The sequence below is a fragment of the Cupressus sempervirens genome, chromosome 10 (assembly GCF_028749045.1).
Source record: "Cupressus sempervirens isolate cs-2001-9-10 chromosome 10, ASM2874904v1, whole genome shotgun sequence".
Lineage (NCBI taxonomy): Eukaryota > Viridiplantae > Streptophyta > Pinopsida > Cupressales > Cupressaceae > Cupressus > Cupressus sempervirens.
Window position 1 is genome coordinate 896,868,493 of NC_143127.1, and position 25,009 is coordinate 896,893,501.

At 31.3% G+C, this 25,009-nt stretch overlaps 1 protein-coding gene across 1 annotated transcript; it reads left to right on the forward strand.

Annotated features, from left to right (window-relative positions):
• Positions 1-7,907: 7,907 nt before the first annotated feature.
• Positions 7,908-11,728, forward strand: LOC149536896 (wax ester synthase/diacylglycerol acyltransferase 11-like). The gene is made up of 7 exons (XM_089806366.1): positions 7,908-8,114; positions 9,236-9,841; positions 9,939-10,011; positions 10,099-10,187; positions 10,945-11,142; positions 11,234-11,367; positions 11,584-11,728. Exons 1-7 carry the CDS (start codon positions 7,908-7,910, stop codon positions 11,726-11,728), a joined length of 1,452 nt encoding a protein of 483 aa, XP_089662492.1.
• The last annotated feature ends 13,281 nt before the right edge of the window (positions 11,729-25,009 follow it).

Genomic DNA, 25,009 nt, shown 5'->3' on the forward strand with positions numbered 1-25,009 from the left:
AGGTATGAATTGTTGTACTAATTTCTTCCTTCTAGTATTTGGTTGCAACATTCTTTTCTATCATCAGGGTTCTTACACAATCCATGATAGATCCATTCCTTCTTTCTGCTATACCATCCTGCTGAGGTGTTCCAAGGGCTGATACTTGTCTTTTGATACCTCTTTCAGTGCATAATTTATTGAATTCATTTGAGATGAATTCACCTCCTTTATTTGACCTTAGACATTTTAATTTCTTTCCTGTCTCTTTCTCAACTCTAGCCAGGTACCACTTGAACTTTTGAAAAGATTCAGACTTATCTTTCAAATACATTACAATCATTATTCTAGAATAATCATCAACAAATAAAATGAAATACTTATCTCCATTGTAGCTCTCTATGCCAATAGGTCCATAGAGGTCTATATAAACTAGCTCCAAGACTTCTTCTGAATGACAATTTTTTCTTTTGAAACTAGTCTTTCCCATCTTTCCAATTTGACAATTTTTGCACAAATCCATATCAGGCTTTCTTAGACTAGGAATACCTCTTACTCTTTTGTTTTTGCATATCTTGACCAGGTTATCAAAGTTCACATGACACAACCTTTTATGCCATAACCAACTTTCTTCTACTTGAGCAATGAAACATGAACTTTCACTGAGATCTAGGTAGAATAAGTTACCTTTTGTTTGATTACAAGACATAGGTAAAATAAGTTACGTCTGAGTTTATTGGTTAGTGAAATGAAACCTTTTCCTTTTATGCAACAAGGTTCATTATTTCTAAATCTAACACTTCCACCATTATAGTGTTCCATATGTTCAAACTTTGATTTATCATTAGTCATATGGTGAGAACAACCACTATCAATAATCCATGCATCATTCTTGCTAATATGATAAATAAGTGCTATCTTATCTGACTCATCATTTGATTCATCTTTTACAACAATATAGACCATTTCATTGTTTCCACTACTATCAGAATCTTTAGCCATAAAACATGACTTCTTACCTTTATCCTTGTAGTCCTTGTAGCTTTTGAATTCCTTCTTGCCTTTGTATATTTTGCCTTTCTTTTCATCTTTGCTTTCTCTGTTTGGACACCTTGTAACAATGTGATCAACTTCTTCACAAGAAAAATAGATTAGAGGAATTTTACCTTTGTACTTTCCTTTTCCTTTGGGGTATTTCCTTGCAAGTAGGGCTTCAATAACTTCAAGATCACCATTAGAACTTTCTTCCTCTTCTTCACTTTTAGATTGTTTTCCCTTTGATTTACGACCTTTCTTCTTGAGTGAAAGCTTGGCTTCAAATGCAGACTCAATGCCTTTGGAACTAGGAACATAGTTATCATAGTTATCCAAATCAAAGGTTGTCAATCTTCCCACTAGAGCATCTAGATTTATCTTATTATTTTGATCACATCTCATCTCTTAAATAGAAAATACTCTAATTTCATACATATGAAGAAGGGTTATGAGTACCTTGCTTACAACTATTTTATCATCAATGTCTCCTCTAGAGGCTTTGATTGCACTTACACTGGCTTTGATTCTTTCAACATATTTTGCAATGTTTTCATCCTCTCTCATTTTCATCTGATCAAAATAGCGTCTAAGACTTTCTACTTTGGCTCTCCTTACATTGTCATCACCTCCATAAAAATCTTTTAATTTGACCCACATTTCATAAGCAGTACCACAACCTTTGACCTCATCAAATTCAACATAGTTAAGTGAAGAATCAATGCCAATCATCATGATGTTATGATTTTTTTTTTCAGCAATTTCTTCTACTGTCAATGTTCCAGTAGGAGCCTTGTATTGATTTTTTAGATATTTCAAACTTGAATCACCGATGGTTGCCAAATGCAGCTTCATAAGTTCCTACCATGCTACAAAGTTATCTTTGTTCAACTTGGGAATCTCTCTTCTGTAAGACATCCTAATATTTAGCTTAGGTCCTTGAAACCTTCTCTACAAGCACCAAAAGTTATGATAGCAATTGTTGAAAATATAAGAGGAGTAACTGAGAGGGGAGGGGTGAATTACTTACTGCAAAAATAAATCCCAAATCACTTAGATGTCAACATAACTCAAAACATTAACTCTGATAAAATTATATTTTGCTATAATTTGAAAAACACACAGGCACTTGATTTACACTAGCAAATGTTGTAACTTGACAAGCACTGAAAATCAATTATAACTCAATAACTACTAAGCATTTAGATCTTTATGTTTAATGTGATTAACATTAATTAATTTAATTGCATACACGTAAAAGAAATAACATGAACACAAGTGACACCAAGATTTAATGTGAAAACCCAATTTGGGAAAAACCACCAATTACAACTAGTTACTATTTTTCACTCTTCTAAAGTGAGTCTTGTTAGGAGCCAACCCTGTTAAAGATTACAAAACACATTGTTAGGTGTGACCCTATTAAAGGATTTAATCACCTTGTTAGGAGTGGTCTTGTTAGATATCTTCAAGAAACTTCAAGTAGATATACCACCTTGTTAGAGAATTTACAAATAACTGTTAAGCCAACTCTGTTAAGAGATTTAGTTCACTGCTACAATGGTTAGAGAGTAACAATGATATGGCTTGATTTCTGATGAAAACTAATCTTTGCTGATTTCAAATCTCAATTTTGGCTTGAATACTTTCATCTATCCTTCTTGATCAAATGTATCTTTGTAGCTCCACAAGGATATTATGCTTATCCTTCCAATTCACTTCCTCTAAGCATCTTCTTTTCTTCACACACTTGTTCCACCTCAATTCCACAACTTGACCTTATATTTATATCTTATACATTGTCAAGACAAATTGAATAAAACTTAAAACAATTTATATTCATCTCCTCAGTTGGCTAAAACCATCAAATAAATCTATTAAACTCAATATGCCAAAATAAGAAAATCCTTTGTTAGCCGACCCTGCTTGGTAGACACTAACCAAAATAGATTTTTCTTCATTAACCAAGTGATCTCAGTTAACACTAGTTTTCATACCAACTTTTCTTTGTCTCCTGAGTGAACTCGGTAGACACTATCTTTTGCAAATTCTCTTTGGTAACTGAGTGAGCTCAGTTAACACTTGTTACCTTCCAACTTTCCTTTATCTCCCGAGTGAACTTAGTAGACACTACCATCTAAACTTGGCAAACACTAAAATGCTCAGAAGACACAAAGAACTATCTTCATTACCTGAGTGAGCTCGACAAACATTGATTGGTGAATGTATGCCATTTTTTTTTACATCAAAGACAATATATAATTGATCAATTATTTTTAACAATAGACATATATACGTATGTATATGTATGTATATGTATGTATATATGTAAATATGTGTGTGTGTGTGTGTGTGTGTGTGTGTGTGTGTATCTATATCTATATCTATATATATATGTATGTATGTATGTATATGTAAATATATATATGCATATTCATATGTATATCTATATGTGTATATATATATATATGTACATGTACACACACACACACATACATATCCATATACATGTATATGCATATTATATATGTACATGTACATACACACACACACACACACACACATCCATATACATGTATATGCATATTACAAAGAAACCTAAAATAAAACTATGAAACTTCTATCTAAAACCTTTCTAATGAGATAATGTGATATGAGCTCTTAATCAATGGGATGGAACCTAAATCTTGGAGGTAGGGGTGCATCACCCTTATCATGACTACAACCAAAGTTAGGATCCTCCATTATTGAATTCTCTTCCCAATCTTTCGACAAAAACACAAGAAAGAAAATAGGTTATTTCAATTGAACTCCACTATATAGGTTAAGGAAGCCTTATCCAATTTTCCAAATGCTCACTTAGCCTTTTGCAAAATCTGATATGTGGGTTGTGGGGAGATGTATTGACTTCTTATATGGGTGTTAGCCATGGTGGGAAAATGGAATGGGATGGGATGTGTGGAGAGGCATAAATTTTCTTGGTGTTAGAAGAGTATGTCTATATATCATTATCATTACAAGAGGGGGAGAAGAGGTTTTAGTTTTGTGGGGGGGCTATTAAAACCTCCTCTTATGATGTATCTCAAAATCCTTATAGAGAGAATGCATGTGTGTGTGAATATGTGTATTGTCAGTAATGATAGAAAGTAAGTGAATGTAAAATTAGGTTGCAGGGGAATAAAAAGGAGTTTTTGGGGCTGTAGCTAAGATTGATAAAGGATTATTTTGATTGCCCATTGTATATAAAGAGGAGAGAGCAAAGAGCCTACAGTGAGAACACTAGATCAAAACCATGAACAACAAGGAACTGCATTGTTTAGTTCCTGGTCATTTTTGACTGTTTATATTCTTACCCACCTTGGAAAAATCCCAACTATTTCTCATCAAATCCCATCTAGCTTTATAAATCAACATCCCACAAACTAGAATAAAAAAAATCATAATCATGGTCAGCGTGTAGATATAATAAATGAATATATAAATGCTATGGGAATAGGCATGTTGTATAGTTGAGCCAGGTGGTTACATTTTTACTAAAACTTAGTGCTGAATGAAGTCATCCTAAAAAGATTGGTGCTACAAATTGTGCTACTCAATTGCAACAAGGGCTACAGTATTCTTAGGGCATAATTGATGGTGTTTCTACACATTTTTTGCTGTTCCAAGTAGTTTTATTTTTAAATAAAATTAGGTTTCAAGCTAAGAATTTTTATTTTAAAATCACATAAATCAGGTTCAAACAATTTCAGTTTCAAATCACATAAATAACATTTCAAGAAATTTCATTTTCAAATCACATAAACTTGAAGCAATACATATCCTTACCTAGGTAGTGTTGCTGATGGGTTTACAACCTTCAATGGTACTCATATTTTCATGCTCGAATGAGAATCATACCTTTTGCATGCGATCTCGGGTGAAAATGATTTGGGTTTTGTCTTTTTTTTTAGTGATAGCCTATTATTGTCATAATTTTGATGGTTTACAAGATAAGTAGTTAGATGTTCACCAGTGTTGGGAATTTTTTTTTAAAAAAACACCAATTTCACAAAATATGCCCTTCCATTGAATATTAATGTTGGAAATTAGGGCCAAAGCTGGTAGTGATTAGTTTGGTGGGCACCCTTTCCTTGTTTTGGACCTGTGTACCATTTTTTATTCAACAATCTGGTCAAATCCCATAACATTTTCATATTATTTTTTTAATAAAAATGAATTTTATTTGGTTAATTTATGGAATCAACATTTGACTTAGTTGATTGTCTGTGTCTTGTGTATATTGTTGATGTGGAATTTTTTTTCAAAATGTTTCTCATTACAACTTCTCTACTACTCTATCTTTCTTTTTTAATTTAATTTTTTGTTTTGAATAGTTGTTTGGTTGTTGGTTCGTTATTTTGGCATGTCTTAAATATATTGTGATTATATTATTTTTTAAGCGCATGTAGGAGCGTGTTTAACCTTACACAACATTTTTTATTTTTAGATTCATAAGATTCTAGCTTAGACCACATGAAAATTTTTCTTATAATTTTTCTTATTATTTTACATTATGATGTAACAACCATACATTATGAGGTTGTCCATGCTATACATTAATGTCCATGACACAAATCTACTTGATCAATATTTACAAATTCTATATATGTCCAAATTTAGTTCTATATTAATTGCATCATATATTACCATCCATTTTTAAAAAAAATAGTTAAAGTTGCATATTGTATTTTGTTGTTTAATAGTCTCTTATTATTATAATGGAAGGGGAATTTACTATGTAGACACATTGAAAGGATTGAATTGTGAAAAGAAAAAACAACAAATGAAATGAATGAATAGAAAAGAGAAAATACAACACAAGGTTTATCCCAAATCACCACAAATGTGGCTACATCCATACTGAGCAAAGTATTGTATTATTTATGTAAAAGATTGAGTACAAATGCAGGAGCAACATATATAAAGGCTCCAATTATGTTACAAATAAAGAATCTTGTAAAGCCAAGAGTGTTAGAAAGTAAAGTCCACCAAGATAACTGAGGGGGGGTGGGGGTGGGGGTGGGGGTGGGGTGGTGCGTGAATCAATTATCCAACTATTATAACATTTATCAAACTTATTAAACCTTGACCATGTGAGAAATATAATCAACAAACATAAGAAGATACTTATACACAATAACACCAGATATGTTAACTGGGGAAAACCCTAGTGGGGATGGTACCCACAAAATGATGTACTAATATAAAAGATCTTTGGTAGAGGATGGACCATGTTAAGAGCCAATAAAATACATTCAGTATATATCAGTCCCTGTTAGGAGACTTTGAACCCCTTTTAGGAGAGTTCAATCCTGTTAGGAGTTGTAGAAGGCAGATGGACCCACTATCCAAATGGCTTCAGAAGCAAGATCACTAAACTCATTGTCCAACTAATCTTCATATTATTCCTTGTAGAATAATAGAAATGTATAACTTCTTCTCCATCCTCTAATTGGACCAAACCTCTTTTGATCTCGATACCAAATCACCAAATTTGCATCCAATAATCCCTTAGATCGCTTACTCACAATTACCAAATACTTCACGTATCACACTTGAATTACTTCAATCACACACTTCATAACAAGAAAAATATCCTTCCTTTATACCATATCCTCTAAATAATTCGGGGAGTTGGGCGTGATAATTCTGGTATATTCGATTTTTTTTTTTCTATATACAAGGGTTACCATAACTAATAACCTCATGGAAGCCCTGGCTATCTTGGTTGCAGTGGAACAATGCTGTCAACATGGCTAGAAAAGAATTATATGTGAGACTGACTTGCAGGTGGTTGTGAATTTGTTGAGTAGAAGGAACCTTGTGCATGTGGATTGGCAATTGGCTCTAGTAATTCAGCAGATCATTCAGTTATGCAATTCTTTGGATTTTGTGTCTTTTATGCATATCCCTCATGAGTGGAATGGTGTGGTTGATTGTCTGGCTAAATGGGCCTCTGAGCATGGGCCGGATTGGAACATTATCGATCACAGGATGCTTTCCCTTGATTTATCTTAGATGCTAATTCAACTTGTGGATCAGGATAAAGCTTTGTAGTTCTCTTTGTTTCTTGTGTTGTTCTGCTCTCTTTGGTATTCAATAAATTTTTATCCCTTATTTAGTTCATATAATAACACACATAAGATTCATCCTTAAACGTGCATGATTCATTCTCACAAAAATATATATTATTTTGTAAGAACCATGCACAAAATCACTTATTAATATCGGTCATAATCGAATTGATATCAAATGAACTAAACGAATTTGTCTTTTTATTTAATTTCCACGATCATTTATGAACACATTTAATTTGCATATCCCAATTAATACCCAAATCTAGTTTTGTTTAAAATGGCTCATTGACTAATTTACCGTAGGCTACTATTTAGGTAAGGAAACCAATCTACATGAATACTGGTTCGTATAAAACTCAAAATATGTTTCATAAAATCCATGGCGCCTAAAAGGTTATCAGTATGACGTAGTCACTGCACATTATCAACTTACGCTGAAATTTGATGGCCAGTTCGATGGGACGGATATCTTTACAGAGTTGAATGGGACATTTCATAGATGTAATCAACAACATATTTACCATCTTGAGTAACAATTTAATTTGGACCTTTCCATCCGCCTTTTATCTTGCAATAATCGCCGAAGAAATTGGGTGTTGAGTTGTACCGAGCTTAATGAAAACTTGACAAATTTGTCGTTCTTTTCAACGCCAATATTTAACACTCATTAAGTGAAGATCAGAAAATGTCAGTGGAGGCTTTATATATCAAGCTTTGTTAACTGTGGCGTTCATAATTTAAGTATAGATAAAAATTGATTGAGGAAAAAGATTTAGTTTGATGGAGCTGAGTGTGGAAACATCGTTGGTAGACAGTAATGCAGAGGACGAGGCGGTGAGTCCGTTCAGTCGGACATTTTGTACTCCATTACTTTCATTATGCGTCCAGGCCATATTTGAGCTTGAAGAAGCCTTTGATGTCTCTAGCGCCAAGCAAGCCATTGAGAGTATTCTTCTGCCAAGCAACCCACGGTTTTGTAGAAAGATGGTCCGTAGCTTTTCTTTACATAACACTTTATAATTCTATTCTGTCATGACTTGATTTTTATCGGCACGTGATGGTTCTCTCTTTTATATTAAAAATAGCTCCTCCTAATAAATAAATGCCAATATCATCACATGGTTAAAAAATTGGTAGATACAGTTACACTTGAAAGATCTAAACATGATATATTAAAAGAACAAAAGTACTATGGATAAGCAGTGGGTTAAGTAGAATTTAATATATTCATAATACTTTTATAATAATATGCTTTATAGAATATAGTTCAAATAAAATAGATCTTAAATATTAATAGGACTCATCTTGTATTCTCGAACCTCCACTTTATTATTATCCTGGCCTCTATTTAGAATGTTCATTTTCTTCTATTAATAGATCAAATATAAGAGTAAATAGAATCTATTTCAAGAAATCTAACTAGATACTTGAAATACGAGTAAATAGAATCTACTTCAAGAATCTAACTAGACACTTGGAGAAGAAGTAGCTAGGCTACATTATATGCAATACATCAGTGAGTTTTAGAATATCTAGAATACTTTTTATGTTAATATACTTGTCATAACCATAGTTCAAATATAATAGATCAAATAACTAAACTGAATTATTTACAGGGCTGTATTGTTCACTTGTTTTTTGATCTGCCCATATTTGATGAATGATTTCATCTGTTCAAGTTGTGCATATTTCTTCTTTACACATGGAATCATACTTTAAAAGTCTATCAGTTTGGCTGCTGGCATTAACAAATTTTGTATTTGTTTTATATTTAGAATTTGTCACATGTTTTGTCAATTGGAACAGAAAAAACAAGAAAATCTGACACTCAAATTTCAATTCTGCGTATAAATTGAAGATTAATTTTTCTTTAGAATTTATTCCTACCAATTCTGGTTAAATTCCAAACCCAAATGGACCGCAAGAGTTCTAAGAAAAAGCGAATTGGATCATAAATATTGAATCTATATTAATTTTGATGTTAAATGTTTTACAATTGTAGCTATAGTTCAACTACAATATATCCTAACCAAACCAAAAAAAATTCTTCAAACCAATTAACTTCTAAAATATTTGTTGAATAATTGTTTTTATTGATGTAATGGCAGACTGAGAATAGACATGGAGTTCTGCATTGGGTGGAAACTGAAGTAAACGTGGACGATCATGTAATTGTTCCAGAGTTTCCTCCGGGCCAAACTGAATATGATGAGTTTGTGAAAGAGTATATCAGTACTATACATTTAACCCCTCTTCCCAAGTGTAGGCCCATGTGGGCATTTCACATTCTCAACTACAATACAAGCAAGGCCAGATCCACATTAATCATAAACATGCACCATTCCTTAGGTGATGGCACTTCCCTCATGTCCCTTCTTCTCCACTGTGTCACCAGAGCAGATGATCCCAATCTCCCCGTTAACTTTCCTTCATTCATGAAATCTCCACCTCGCAAAAGGATTCCATACTATTCATCATCATGGGTTTCCATTGAATTTATGTATTTCATGCTCCATAGGCTATTGTTCATGCCTCTTCTTGTACTGTGGAACACTTTTTGTGATCTCATAAGTAGCTTCCTTAGAATTATATGGACGGATGATAGCAAGTTGCCCTTCCGTGGGCCTCCCGGTGTTGAAATGCTGCCCAAAGTCATATCCTCCGTAACCCTCCTCATGGAAGACGTCAAAAAGATAAAGAATTCCGTCGGAGGAGTAAAACTCTCATTTTATATCACTATACTATATGTTTAATCCTTCCAAACATTTGTTTTCATTATGGTAGGCTCATTTCGGTAAAATACTCTTGCAGACGGTTAATGATGTTGTAATGGGCGTTATATTCGCTGGATTTCAACGATACCTGGAGACAACTCTTTCTCATGGTGCGTGCAATGAATATTCATTATTTTAACTATATTAATTCTGACTAATGACGTATAATTAGTAATTATAATACATCTCTTTTGCAGGAGAAGCGGCAAAAGTCGGCAAGGAAATGGAGAAGTCAAGAGTAACGGGAATTGTATTCATGAACACAAGAGCACTGTCTGGATTGAAGGTACTCCACAATATCTCTCCATCTTTTTGGAAAAGAAATTTATATGAGAGTTTTGTAGTATGATATTATTTCAGCATCGGGGATGAACAATAGTATTCAGTCCATTTCTTGATTAAAATTAAATATTATCAGTATGCATTAATTGTTGATAATTAATAGAGAAATAATAAAATCATGTGGAATATGTCAAAGAAACATACCTCTAGAATAATTACAATGTTTCAAACACTTATTAAATTATCTTCAATGGATAAGAAAGATATATATTATAATAATAACAATCATTACTCTTATACTTATAGTCTAATTTTAATTGAAATATACATAGTCTTTTAAAAAATAGTACTTTTTCATAAGATAAATATTTTATTTGAGTAGTTGTCATTTTCAATGATTGTAAGATTTTTTAAATTTTATTTTAATTTTTTATAAAATATAAAGAAATGTTGAAACTTAATATTAATATCATGACTAAATCAAATTTTACATTCAAAAGAAATCATTGAAGTAAGATCTCATAACTATACATAATATTCTAACAAATATAAAAAATTATCATTAAAAAGTTATAAATTTCCTAATATATATTCCTCTAATAAAATTGTTGACTGATACCTACTTACTGTAGGTAGACAAATCTACTAATAAAAAAATTATATACGCAGGCACAAATGAATGACTATTGATAAATATTTTACTAGTTGATTGGTTGCAATTGGAATATGAGAAAACCTGCTTATATTGTGGAGTTCTGTAGGATATAAAAGAAATGATGAAACTTGGCAGTCAAGCACCATGGGGAAACTGCTTTGGGATGTTACAAATCCCTATGCCTATAAATAATGTAGATAGTCCATTAGGCTTCATACAAAGAGCTAAGCAAATCATAGATAGAAAGAAAATGTCACTCGAAGTCTTCATCACTAGAAAACTACTCAGTTATCTAGGCCCACGGGTATGTGGTTTATCCTGAGATTGATTTCATTACATTTGTAGGTTGAGAGAATTTTAGGTTGAATTAAAGCTTCTGCTATTAAATTTTGTAGGCATCTGCTACTGGCATGTATAACACTCTCGCAAACACAACATTAGCATTATCAAATATGATCGGCCCCATGGATAAGATAGCACTCAATCGAATTCCCATTAAGAGCATCTCTTTCTTGGTATCAGGGATTCCTCAAGTAAGTAGTTTAGAGGCCATTATAGAAAAAATTAACTTAAAATTATTCACCAAATACTTATCAGATATATGCTTACCACTTTTATTCTAATTATTAGTGTAAGAATGTGTGTATCTGCTACTTGAAGTTCATCTTTTAGGTTAGGAATATGATAATTCTAAACTCTATTTCCTATGGAAGATATTATTTGACATAACAAATTGTTTTGCTATACAAACTCTTCTTTTGACTGTGGTGAGCTACATGGGAAGTTTGAGGTTGGAAGTGATTGGCACCAAGGGTTATGTGAATATTGATGCTTTGGCCAAGTGTTTTACTCAGTGCTTTAATGATATGATGGAGGCCATCAAGGAATAGCTCAATTGGGTCCTTGATTTGTCTTCTTTCTTTTAAATAAGAGCTTATTCCTAAGCTTGGGTTTGTGTATCTAAAATATTGATACAAATGGAAAACCTAACATCCAGACTCCAACACATTGGCTAAGTATTGTAACAATTAACGTTAGAATTTGTAATTGCTAATTGTAAGTCTTGCTTCATTTTCTTTCATTATAATAAGATCTTATCCCTAAGTTTGGGTGTGTGTATCTAAAATATAGTATTGATACAAGCTGAAAACCTTACATCAATGACTCCAACACATTGGACGAGTACTATAAGAATTAATGTTAGAATGTGTAATTGTTAACAGTAAGCTTTGTTTTTATGTAATAGGTAAGATAGTTTAACAATTGTTCAACTTTTATGACTTATAAGAGCTATGATATGTGGATTTCAAAAATCAATGTACCTAATTGTGGAGCTATTTTAAAGTCTTTATTAGTTTATTATACCAGTACAATTTCATCTTTTATTTACATTATATTTTTTACTAATTGGTATGAAAGTCCGTAGAATAATCCTCGTGCACTTTTTATCGTTTCTTTAAATTCTCTTTTGTAATCAGTGGGTTGAATAAAAATGAAAGTTTATAGGAGAGTTCAAATGCATTCTTTTATTGGATTTGGTGATATTAATATTTAGAACTGATGACAATGTATTTAAATTTAAATAATTCATAATTAAATTACCACTAGCTCAGCTCCTGATAAAAAGTGCAATCTTAATATGTATAAGATATTATATAGTAATCATCTTGAACACAAACAAACGATGACAAACATAATGAACAAGAATAAATATTTGAATCCCTCTTCCGCTGCTTCTACATTTCCATTTTTATTTTGTTCCAACCATTGTCATTGCTTGAAGAATTTACCTATATGAATCTCTAAAATCAAGTAAAATTTTGCACAAGAAAGATAAAAGGAAATATATGATCTCTAAAATCCTAATAAGACTAACAGATACACAAGAAAGTTACAAAGAGGAACAAGAAATATATGATCTCTAAAATCCTAATAAGACTAAAAGATACACAAGAAAGTTACAAAGAATAAGAAGAAGAAGATATTTTAAAGTAGTTAATTCAGAAAATAAGACAAGTTGTTGTGGAGGCAAAAAAAAAGGATTAAGAGAACTAGAATAAAAACTAATATCATAGGAAAAATATATTTAGTAAAAATGCTAAATGCTACAACTTTTTACAAGGATCCTCCTCATGTGTAGACAAGAGCATTAGGTCAAGGTTTGGAGATCAAAGGGCTTTTTGGTCTTTGAATTAAGAACAATCTAGGTTTTGATTTAAGGGCTTTGTGGGTATTTTGGAATGATGATAATGGGTTTGTGGGCAGGTGTGCACATTAATCTAGTTGCAACTTTAATGGTATTTCTGGCAAGAAAGATTTTACTGCCACAATTCTGATCGTAGGAATGTGCATCGACCTTGCTTGGAGCCTTGGAGCTATCATAACTTTCAACAAAGAACATGCCTTGGATGACCATGTTAGCATATGTTTAATCCCTACTTTAATTTATGTTTGATCATTTAAATGCGCAAAGATTTGGGATCTTCATTTCTATTTATGTAGCCTAGTTTTTACTTGGGTTTTTATGTTTGATACAATAATTTTACATCGAATTATCATCCGATGTTAAAAAAAAATTATGAGTGAGAAAAATAATTAAATTATTTGTTAATGTTAGACTTTAAAAATATTCTTTAATATAGAAATGTGAGTTACATTATTTTAAATTATTATTATTTGATTGGTAAGTGTGAGGTTTCCATGATACAGTCTTGATTTTAAAACATTTAATTTAACCTTCAATTGTCATTGTAGTCATTTATCTATTTTACCAAAGATATTTTAATTTCTCAATTATTAAAAATAGTTTCAATAGCTTCTAAAAATAAATTATAAATAATAAAATTATTTTACTTCACGAAGTTAGACTTGACAAATGGATTAAAATTTTGTTATTTTTGAGTGATAAATTTTATATTTTAATGCAATTTTATATTTAATTTTGATGTATTTTTAAAAAATTTGAAGAATAGTAAAATCTTATGTAAAGCTAGATTCATTCTCATCACCCTTGTCTATGGAAACTCATTCAAACATATTTGATCCATATGTTGTCTCTATTCACATAACATAAAAGTAACAATTATTTATACAATATTTCACATAATCAATGAAAAACAATACCTTAGCATTGAGGTAATTTATATCAAACACATGAAATGTTAAACTAGATTTTGTGAAATTGGGAATGAAACGGAGAGAAAGAATTCAATTTTAATGCATTCCTTGTTATTGATATTTTATCTCCCTCCTTGCTTGGTAGTTTTAGTTGTTGGAAGTGGGCAACACTTCCTATGTTAAACTACTATACTTGTGGAGAAAGTAGATTTTAAATTTTAAATTTTATTTATTATAGGATTAAGGAGGATTATCAAAAATATGTGTGAATTTTCATTAAAATTTAGAAAATATATTCATTTAATTTAAAATAGATGTTGTGACCGATTGCAATGTAATGAATCAGATTAAATAGCTATACAATTTTTAGTTTGGTGACATAAATTTAAATGTATGCAAGCAATGTAAATTGAAACTATAAAAATTGAAACTATAAAGGAAAGTATCAGAGCATCTAAATGAAACACAAATAAACACCATAATATTTATTTTTTGCCGATTGTAAAACCCTCAAAACCATGTGTTTTTCTCATAGGGAGAAGAACAACTCCAAATCTGTATCTCTTTAATGATTTGAATGACCACCAACACTTTACAAAGTTTAGCAACACGTATTGCAAGGAGCACCTATTGAACTATAGTGTGACACAATTTTCACTTTTTCAAATTAAAGCAAGGACTGACAATGTTATGGCCAATTGCAATGTAATGAATAAAATTAAATAGCTATACAATTTTTAGTTCAATGATAGAAATATAAATGTATGAAAGCAATGTAAACTGAAACTTTAAAGGAAAGTATTAGAGCATCTAAATGGAACACAAATAAACACCATAAAACATCAATTTGTCTCAATTGGGAAACCCTCAAAACCAACTAATTTTGTCATAAGGAGAAAAATCACTCAAAATTTGTGTCTCTTTATTGATTCAAATGACACCAACTCTTTACAAACTTTAGCAACACCTATTGCAAGGAACACCTACTAAATCAGAGTGTGACACAATTTTCACTTTTTTCAGATTAAAACAAGGATTGAAAATTTTGTGTCCAATTTCCATGTAATGATTCAAATTAAATAGCTATAAAATTGTTAGTTCAATGACAAAAATATAGATGTATGTAAGCAATGTAAATTGAAACTATAAAGGAAAGTATTGAAGCATCTAAATGGAACACAGATAAATACAATAACACATTATTTTATAGTGTCGATTGGGAAACCATCAAAACTAATTCATTTTGTCATAGGGAGAAAAAAAACTCCAAAAGCGTATCTCTTATTTGACTCAAATGATCACCAACTCTTTACAAAGTTTAGCAACACCTATTGCAAGGAGGACCAACCCATCTTCCAAATTCTAACTAAAAATAATGATCAAATTACAAATGGTTTCATAAATTTATCAATGACTTAGGATCCATGAGATCACATGCAAGTATATCATATTTTAATTGTTGATTTTCTTAGATCAGTGCAAATGTACTAAGCACTGCCATGATATTTGGTATGTGTTTTCCAATTTGCAACAATCTCTTATTTATATATACAAGTGAATAAAGAGTACACATGTCCCTTCATGGGACATGTCTATTCATTAATATAATCACAATCTTATAGTTATGTTATATATATATATATATATATATATATATATATATATATATATATATATATATATATATATATATATTTGAGAGAAGCTACAAAACATTAACACTCTCTCTTAGCTAGAGAGGATAAACACATGACATGTATTACACCATTGGTAATGTTAGGAATGAAAAATTTTAAGGATATCTTTGATTAGAAGATATCCAACATTTTGATATCAAGAGTATTGGCCTCCTAGAATATCATACGATACTCACTAATTACTCAAAATAAAGTTTGATATCACATCTGATCAAGATTATTGGCCTCCCATAATATCAATGATATTCACCAAGTACTCTTTGAGTAATGGCCTCCCAGAATGTTGAGATGCAAAACATTCACCATATACTCATTGTTTAATCTCATAATAAAAGTTATTGTAAGGTCATCACCTTACAACAACTTCTCCAAATACAAGTGATAATCATTTGGAAGTCATCACTTCCTCATGATATACATAGGGGGTAGGCCCATTAAAATCATATGGTCACAATGTATGAACCAAGGTCCTCTTGACTATGACAATTTATTGATCATTGAAAAATCCATCTCATCATTGTTTATTCCCTCTTAATCAATAACATCGAGATCACTGAAGGTTAATAACATCCTCAATCTTCTCCCTCTCTTTCAAATATGTCAGGCTCCCTCTACATCTCAATCTTCCTTTCCCTGCAATAACATTCTCAAAGAAAAAGATCAAGGAACATAACTGTTATAATAAGAATGATTTGCATAATAATATAAGATCATTCTAATTTAATATAGAAAAATATGGGTAAAAGTACAAAGTTGTGTCACCTTTCAGTCTGACTTATCAGAATGACTAAATTTGAGTATTTCTATCTCAAAATCTTTTTCTTTAAAACATATGATATAGACAAATTCATTCTAGCTAAGTTATATACGGTCTCACACTTTTCAAATTGAAAACATTGTCTATTAAATACATGTTTTATACTGGTTTGTATCCAATTACTAAAGAAATAAAATTGTTTTAGAAAAGTGGCATTTCAATAACTCTAACTATTTTTTATGATATTTTTTTAATAATATGTAAACACCATTTTATAGTGTTCAGAGTCAAGAATATTCTCATATAAAGTCTATAGTGTTTTAATTAGATATAGTATATTGTAATTAAAAAATTCTACAACCACGTATTTTAATACTTGAAATGATGTCAATTTTGAGAAAGAAAAAAATATTAGATCGTATCAAAAAAATCTAAAAACGATACGACATTCTAGAGGAGAGAGTCCTCTTCTAGAATGTATAATTTTTCTCCTAGTTAGAATAGATTTAAGGTGAGTTGAGATTTCAATCCCCATAAAAGAGAAAATATAGGTCTAAAACTGATTTTTATTTTTGATTGTTCTAGATATAAATGTTATCTATAACATAGTTTGAGATCAAAGGGAAATAAGTTTATTTCCATATAGTTTTGTGGTGGGAATTAGACCCCTAATTTCAACATTTTTCAGCACCTAAAATACTATCTACAAAAATTAGGAAAATATATTAATTCTTATTCCAAATAATTATTAAAAATTATAATCCTAAACTTCATCCATTTTTACACATTTCATTAGTTTACTTCATTTCTAAATTCAAAATAATAATACCAATTTTATGTCATTAAAAGTGAACAATTATAATTTTGTTAGCCTTTTCCTTTACAAAAGGGTGACACAAGTTTGCGCTTTTACCCATATCTAATTTAAAGATATTATTTAATCTATAGTCATTTATATTTATAAGAGGTTATATTACTATCTTGATGTAAACCAACTAATTCTATTACATTTCATAATGTCAAATTATTAAATTAAAATATGTTACACATAGATATATTTTGTATATTCATGCTATTTCCATTTACATACAAATTAATAATATATCATACTTACCTTTGGAATAGCTACTCAATACTTCTATTAACTTAGGTGGTTGATGTGTATGACATGTGTAGTTTTTATTATTATCATGCTTACACTCCCTATGCCTGATCAATGCCCTTCCTCATAATATCTTCCTTGTTGAGGTCACTATATATGTATATATATAAAGCATGTTATGTTGGGGCCTCTAAGTTTGATTATACTTCTCACATTGTAGAGTACCTAAGTATACACCACCTTATAGTGGTTTTTAATAGTTTGGAATGTACACAACAATTGTTATTTATTCCTTTATGGCCCACAAATATCTTAGAAACCTGAACAATGACAGGGACTCTATTGTCACTGTTGTGCTAGATCTCATCTGCCCTTGGGTCTTGCTTCTTACCCTTCATAATCGGTCTTGCAAAAATTGAATGTATACATACCATTATAAATTTTAGTCATCCTTCTATCTTGACCTCAATATGTATCATATTATTCCCTATTATTTCTTTATACATTATTGTTCCTTAATCTATTATGCATTTATATCTGTCCAGCTTGCTGCTAGGAGTATGGTTAATCCTTAGTGGAGTACATAGGTCTCAATGTAATTGCCTGTAATGACCATCCTTGTATATGCTCTTTTTGATAATAGAAACCAATCCATGATATTCAATTATATTGGAAAAGGTATCTCAATAGCCAAGTTTTCCATTTCTATGTTGATGAACATATATTTCTTTACAAACTAAGAGATTCAAATAAGTCTACTGATATCTTCATTGTATTTGTATAGTAATATATGAAGGAGACATTGTATACTGAATGTTATCTCTTACGTATCACTCTCTATCACCACACCAATTGTTAGGTGGGCAGAGGCATAGTAAAATATGAAATGCAATAAATGTGCTGCGACACAATATTTGATTATCCTTTTATTGATTGACCGAATGAATACACGACACTCCCTTTTATAGGCAAGTTTACAATCTCTAGAAATCTCTAACATTTGCTGACAAGACAAATATCTACAAAATTCTGGAAACTACTACAGCCAACACAACCTAACCCTATACCTAAACCTAAAATTCTAGAATCATTTAATGAATCATTTAATGACAGATTGAATAGAAATTAATATTTCTAACACTCCCCCCTAATTTATACTATCAACTATTACAAAACTTCTTTAATATTTACAACTCTTAGAGCCTCCTTCAAAATTTCAAACTGTACTTGTGGTAAAGCCTTGGTGAAGATGTCTGCAAGTTGCTCCTCTGATCTGCAATGTTGTAGATTAATTTCTCTACTATTAACCAACTCTCTAATGAAATGATACCTTGTGTCAATGTTCTTTGTCCTCTTGTGAAACACATGGTTCTTTGAAAGTGCAATAGCAGACTTGTTATCACAATAGATTGTAGTAGGTCCATCTTGAGCTTGCATTAAGTCTTTCAAAATTCTTCGCATCCATACTGCTTGACAGGCTGTTATTGTTCCTGCTACATACTCTGCTTCAGCTGATGAGAGTTACTACAGGTTGCTTCTTTGATGCCCAAGCTACAACACCTGTCCCAAGATGAAATGCATATCCAGATGTGCTCCTTCTATTCTCAGTATTCCTTGCAAAATCACTATTTGTATATCCAACTAACTAAGAATTATTTCAAGTAGAATACAAAATGCCATAATTTGTAGTTCCTGCAATATATCTCAAAATCCTTTTTCCTACCAGCCAATGTGAGGTCTTTGGTGAATCCATGAATCTAGAGATTAAACTCACTCCATACATTATATCTAGTCTTGTAGTAGTGAGATACATCAAACTACCAACCAATCTTCTAAATATAGTTGAATCAAAATCTTTCTCAGTATCTTCTCTATTTAATTTGGTGCCTACTACCACAGGTGTAGAAACTGGACTACAATTTATCATTCTAAATCTTTTCAAAATATCTTTTGCATATTTACTTTGGCAAATAAAAATTCCTTTGTCATTTTGAGTAACTTCAATGCCAAGAAAATATTTCATCAATCCTAGATCTGTCATTTCAAATTCCCTTTTCATTGTTGATTTAAACATGTCAATAGATAAATTACCTGTGAAGATCAAATCATCAACATATAAATAAACAATCAAAATCTGACCTTGTTCATTGATCTTGGTATATAATTTAGGTTCACTAGTGCTTCTCTTGAATCCATTCTCCATCATGTATGAATCTATTCTACTGTACCAGGCTCTTGGAGCTTGCTTCAATCCATAGAGTGCATTCTTCAACTTACAAACTTTGTCTTTATGTCCTCTTATTTCATATCTTGGTGGTTGTTGCAGATAGACTTCTTCATCCAAATATCCATTCAAAAATGCTGATTTGACGTCCATTTGGTGAACCATCCACTTGTTTTGAGCTGCAATAGCTAATACTATTCTGACAGTATCAAGTCTTGCTATAGGTGCAAATTTCTCATTATAGTCAACCCCATATTCTTGTGAAAATATCTTAGCAACTAACCTTGCCTTATATTTTTCTACATCTCCATTAGCTTTAAACTTAGTCTTATAAACCCATTTTACACCAATAGAATCTTTGTTCTTAGGCAAATCAACTAATTCCCATGTATCATTTCTCTCAATTGATTCTATTTCATCATCCATTGCATTAATCCAATGTTCTTCCTTAATTGCATCTTCAAAATATATAGGATCTTGAGTAAATAAAGAAAAATTTGATTGCAAATCTAATTTACTTCCTTGCTCATAAATCTCACTCAACCTTCTAGTTTTCTTGCTTGATCTCAGTTGTGCAAGTATAGGGTTTGAATTATTACTTACTTGTGAATTTGAAGATTCTCCATGCTCAACTTCAATTTCTAAGCGATCTCCTTGTGGACTTTGTGGTGTAGTTCCTTCTTGGTCACTTGGTTGATCCTCTTGATCTTCATGATCCTTTTTATCCTTCTCATCATATGTTATTGTTCCAACACTTGTAACATTTGTATCTATATTTCCATCCCAAGATTCATCTTCTTTAAATACAACATCCCTACTCACAATGACTTTTCTAGTGATAGGATTAAACAACCTATATGCCTTAGATTGCTCATCATAGCCAACAAAAATGCATTTCTCACTCTTATCATCTAACTTACTTCTATTTTCTTTAGGAACATGTGCATATGCAATACAACCAAATACTTTGAGATGAGAAACACTATGAATCTTACCACTCCATGCTTGTTGTGGAACCATGTCCCTCACAATCTTTGTTGGACTCCTATTCAAAATATAAACAACACAAGAAACTGCCTCAACCCAATACTCATTAGGAAGATTCTTACCTTTCAACATGCTCCTTGCCATCTCCATTATTGTCCTATTTTTTCTCTCTACGACACCATTTTGCTGTGGTGTGTAACTGGTAGTAAATTGTTTTTTGATTCCATTATCCCTGCAATAATCTAAAAATTCATTTGACTTATACTCTCCTCCTCTATCAGATCTCAATACCTTGATAGGTAAACCACTTTGTTTCTCAACAAAAGCCGTAAATTCTTTAAATTTGCCCAAAGTTTCAGATTTGTATTTAAGAAAGTAAACCCATGTCTTTCTAGTAAAGTCATCAATAAATTTTAAGAAATAAATACTCCCCCCTCCTGATGGCGTTTTCATTGGACCACATATATCTGAATGCACAATTTCTAAAGGTACCAATGCTCTATATGACACCCCTTTTGGAAAAATTTCTCTATGATGTTTGGCCAAAATACAACTTTCACATGGACCTAATGATGCTTCAATTGGGGGTAAGCCTCTTACCATTTCCTTTCTTTGCAATAAAGATAATCCTTTGAGATTTAGGTGACCATACCTCAAGTGCCATATCCATGTTTGATCTTGACTTGCTGCAACTTCATCAGTAATATTGCTCTTCATCCAAAGTGGAAACATTCTATTATTTGTCATTTCTACCCTTGCAATCACCATTTTACTAGGAGGCATATCAAATATAGTGCACAAATTTTTTCTCAAAAATAACTCTATAACCTTTTTGACTAAGCTACTCCACACTTATATGATTATGTTTCAAACTAGGTACAAAGTATACATCATAAATAGATTTCTTACCTTGCTTTGTTATAACATTGATTGTGCCTTTTCTACTCACTTCCACTATCTCATTATTTCCTAACTTCACTTCAGATTTAATTGATCTATCTAAACTTTCAAAAAACTCTTCATTGCTTGTCATATGATTGCTGCAACCACTATCTAAAAACCAAAAATCATTTGTGCTCTTTTGAGCTACATTACAAGTAATGAACAATGACTCAGAATTACTCTAAGAAAAATTTACATTTTTCTTACTGATATCAGCTTGTTTTTCTCGACACTCATTTGGAAAATGTCTAAACTTCTTGTAGTAATAACATTGAACATTTGATTTATCATACCTTTGTGATGTCTGATGGTTATAGCTTCCCCTTGAGTATTGATTTCTTCTTTCTCTTGAATCTAGACTCCGTTCTTCTTTTTGAAAATTATTTTGCCTCTTCCTCTTCCTCTAAATCCAACATTTCCTCTTCCTTTGCCAAATGTCATTTGTGTTTTAAATGCATTCTCCAGTGAATTACCATTACGCTTGTTCAACTTGTCTTCATGATTATACAAGGATCCAAAAACCTCATCTATAGAAAATGTTGTTAAATCCTTAGATTGTTCAATTGCAACCATAACATTATCAAACTTAGGAGGCAAACTTCTTAAAATCTTTTCTAAAAATTTTTGGTTAGAAAGCTCATCACCATTCATCCTTACTTGATTAACCACATTTATAACACGATTTGAAAATTGTTCTACAGAGTCAGACTCCTTCATTTGTAAATTCTCAAATTCTCTTCTAAGTGCTTGCAATTTGACAATCTTTACCTTACTTGTACCTTGATATGAAGTCTCAAGAATGTCCCAAGCTTGCTTGGCTGTAACAACTGGCTTAATTTTTCCAAGAACTGAGTCATCCAGAGCTTGTCCAATAATCTGCAAAGCTTTTTTACTCTTTTGCCTATTCTCATCAAGCTTTTTCTTTTGGTCAACATTTAAAGTAGACTCATCCACAGGTTCAACATAACCAGTTAATATTATATCTAATAACTCATAGGAATCAAATATAAGCTTCATTCTAAAAGCCCAATCATCATAATTCTTTCCAGAGAACATAGGAATTGAAGCCTGAAAACTCCCTGAAGCCATGCTCGACAAATACTTATAAACAATAAGAAACTTACTGATCTCACAATAACTTTCTCTGCTATAGTCCTCCTTACATACAATCCTTCAAATAATTCTTCTTAACTTGGCTCTGATACCACTTGTTAGGTGGGTAGAGGCATAGTAAAATATGAAATGCAATAAATGTGTTGCGGCATAATATTTGATTATCCTTTTATTGATTGACCAAATGAATACACGACACTCCCTTTTATAGGCAAGTTTACAATCTCTAGAAATCTCTAACATTTTTCGAAAGACAAATATCTACAAAATTTTGGAAACTACTACAACCGACACAACCTAACCCTATATCTAAACCTAAACTTCTAGAATCATTTAATGACAGATTGAGTAGAAATTAATATTTCTAACACCAATGACATTGTTGTAAATAGTTTCTAATATTAAGACAATGACTCCCAATAACATTGATGATATAATATGGGTTCTCAAAGCCTCTCCCCTTTCATGACTTATTTGAACATGGCCGCTAAGGCCGAGAAAGTCCCTCTCTAGGATCTAATTGAGTAGTTTCTGATCTCCACCCTCATAAAGATTAAAATTTAAAATTGTGATGCCACTAGAGGATACTAAGAAATCTCCATTAAATAATCCATTACCCAGAAGATCATGGATAGCAATAGCAACGACCTACACTTGTATCATATCAAATGAGGGAAATAGAAAAGAAGACAGAGTAATATCAATGGAGGGAAGTGGCACTAGTGTATGTGGATGAGAAGTTAGGGAAAAAAAAGTTTATGAAGATGCAATGCCTCCATAGGCCAACCTCTCTGTAATGAGAAGTCTTCTTCAGTATAAGCTTATCAACCTGACTCAGATGGAGTCTTGAGTAGTCAAAATTTTCTTAGGCGACCATATTAGAAATAATGAGTAGTGATGTAGTGTGGATCATTACCAATGGATTTTGCAGTCTACTATAATCTTTTGATTATACTTCTCTTGTCAACTATGTAATTAAATGCATTTGCACTTATCTAGCAAAACATGATCAAGATTCTTCACTATTTAATGGTCATGCAAAAAATGAAGTGCTCATGATTAGGAAATAGAGCTTGAATTTACACATTGCATTAATATCTTTTTCAGAACCATTCATTTTCTTCTACGCTAGTCCTAAATACTCTCATGGCGTGATCATCCATACTAGGTTGCGACATCTTTGTAGATATCGCTGGTCACTAAGGAATAATTTGGGGAGACTATGAGGGAATATCTTAAAAATTAAAATTACTCTCATTAATAACAATTCAATAATCATCCACATTGCATTTAATTCTCAAATCTTTTCATCTTCAACGCACAGGTAGATCTTCTTCTCTGATATCATGTTGATTTTCTCAGATTGATGCAAATGTACTAAGCACTGCCATGATATTTGGTACGTGTTTTCGAATTTGCATCCATCAGTTATTTATATATAAAAGTGAGTAAAGAGAAGACACGTCCCTTCATGGGACATGTCTATTCATTAATATATATATATATATATATATATATATATATATATATATATATCTTTGCTAAAGTTTATCCAAGAGAATATCTATATATATATATATATATATATATATCCATCTCATATATACATATATATCTTTGCTACAGTTTATCCAAGAGAATATATATATATATATAAACACACACACATGCACACATACATATATATCTTTGCTATAGTTTATACGAGAGAAGCTACAAAATATTAACATTAATGAATCAATAGACAAATACAACGTTATACAAATGTAGATAGACACACATGCTCTATGAATTTTGCATGCCTACCTTCATTTATATGTAAGGCATATGATACATATTTCACATTTCATTCCTTGTTTAAATAATTATTTCAACAAAAAGATTCAATTGCCATATTTTTGGATAGATTTATCCTCTATTAGGGTAAAAACAAAAAATTCAGACTATTCAAGATATTTTGTTCATACAAAAGTCAACATTGTTCATAGTACCACAAAATGAAGTTGTTTTTCATTTAAACATAATCTTCAAATAAACTAACTCATTTGTTTTTATTCCAAAGAATCACTCAACAAAGATTTCTAAAACAAACCCATTTAGTGTTTGTTTCCAAAGAAATCTTCTTCATTTAAAATCTATTTTCCAAAGATGTAATTGTTTTAAGGATGCACCTTATACAGTACAAAATATCTAACAAGGGTTTTACACAAAATCTTTAATACTTTATCTAGG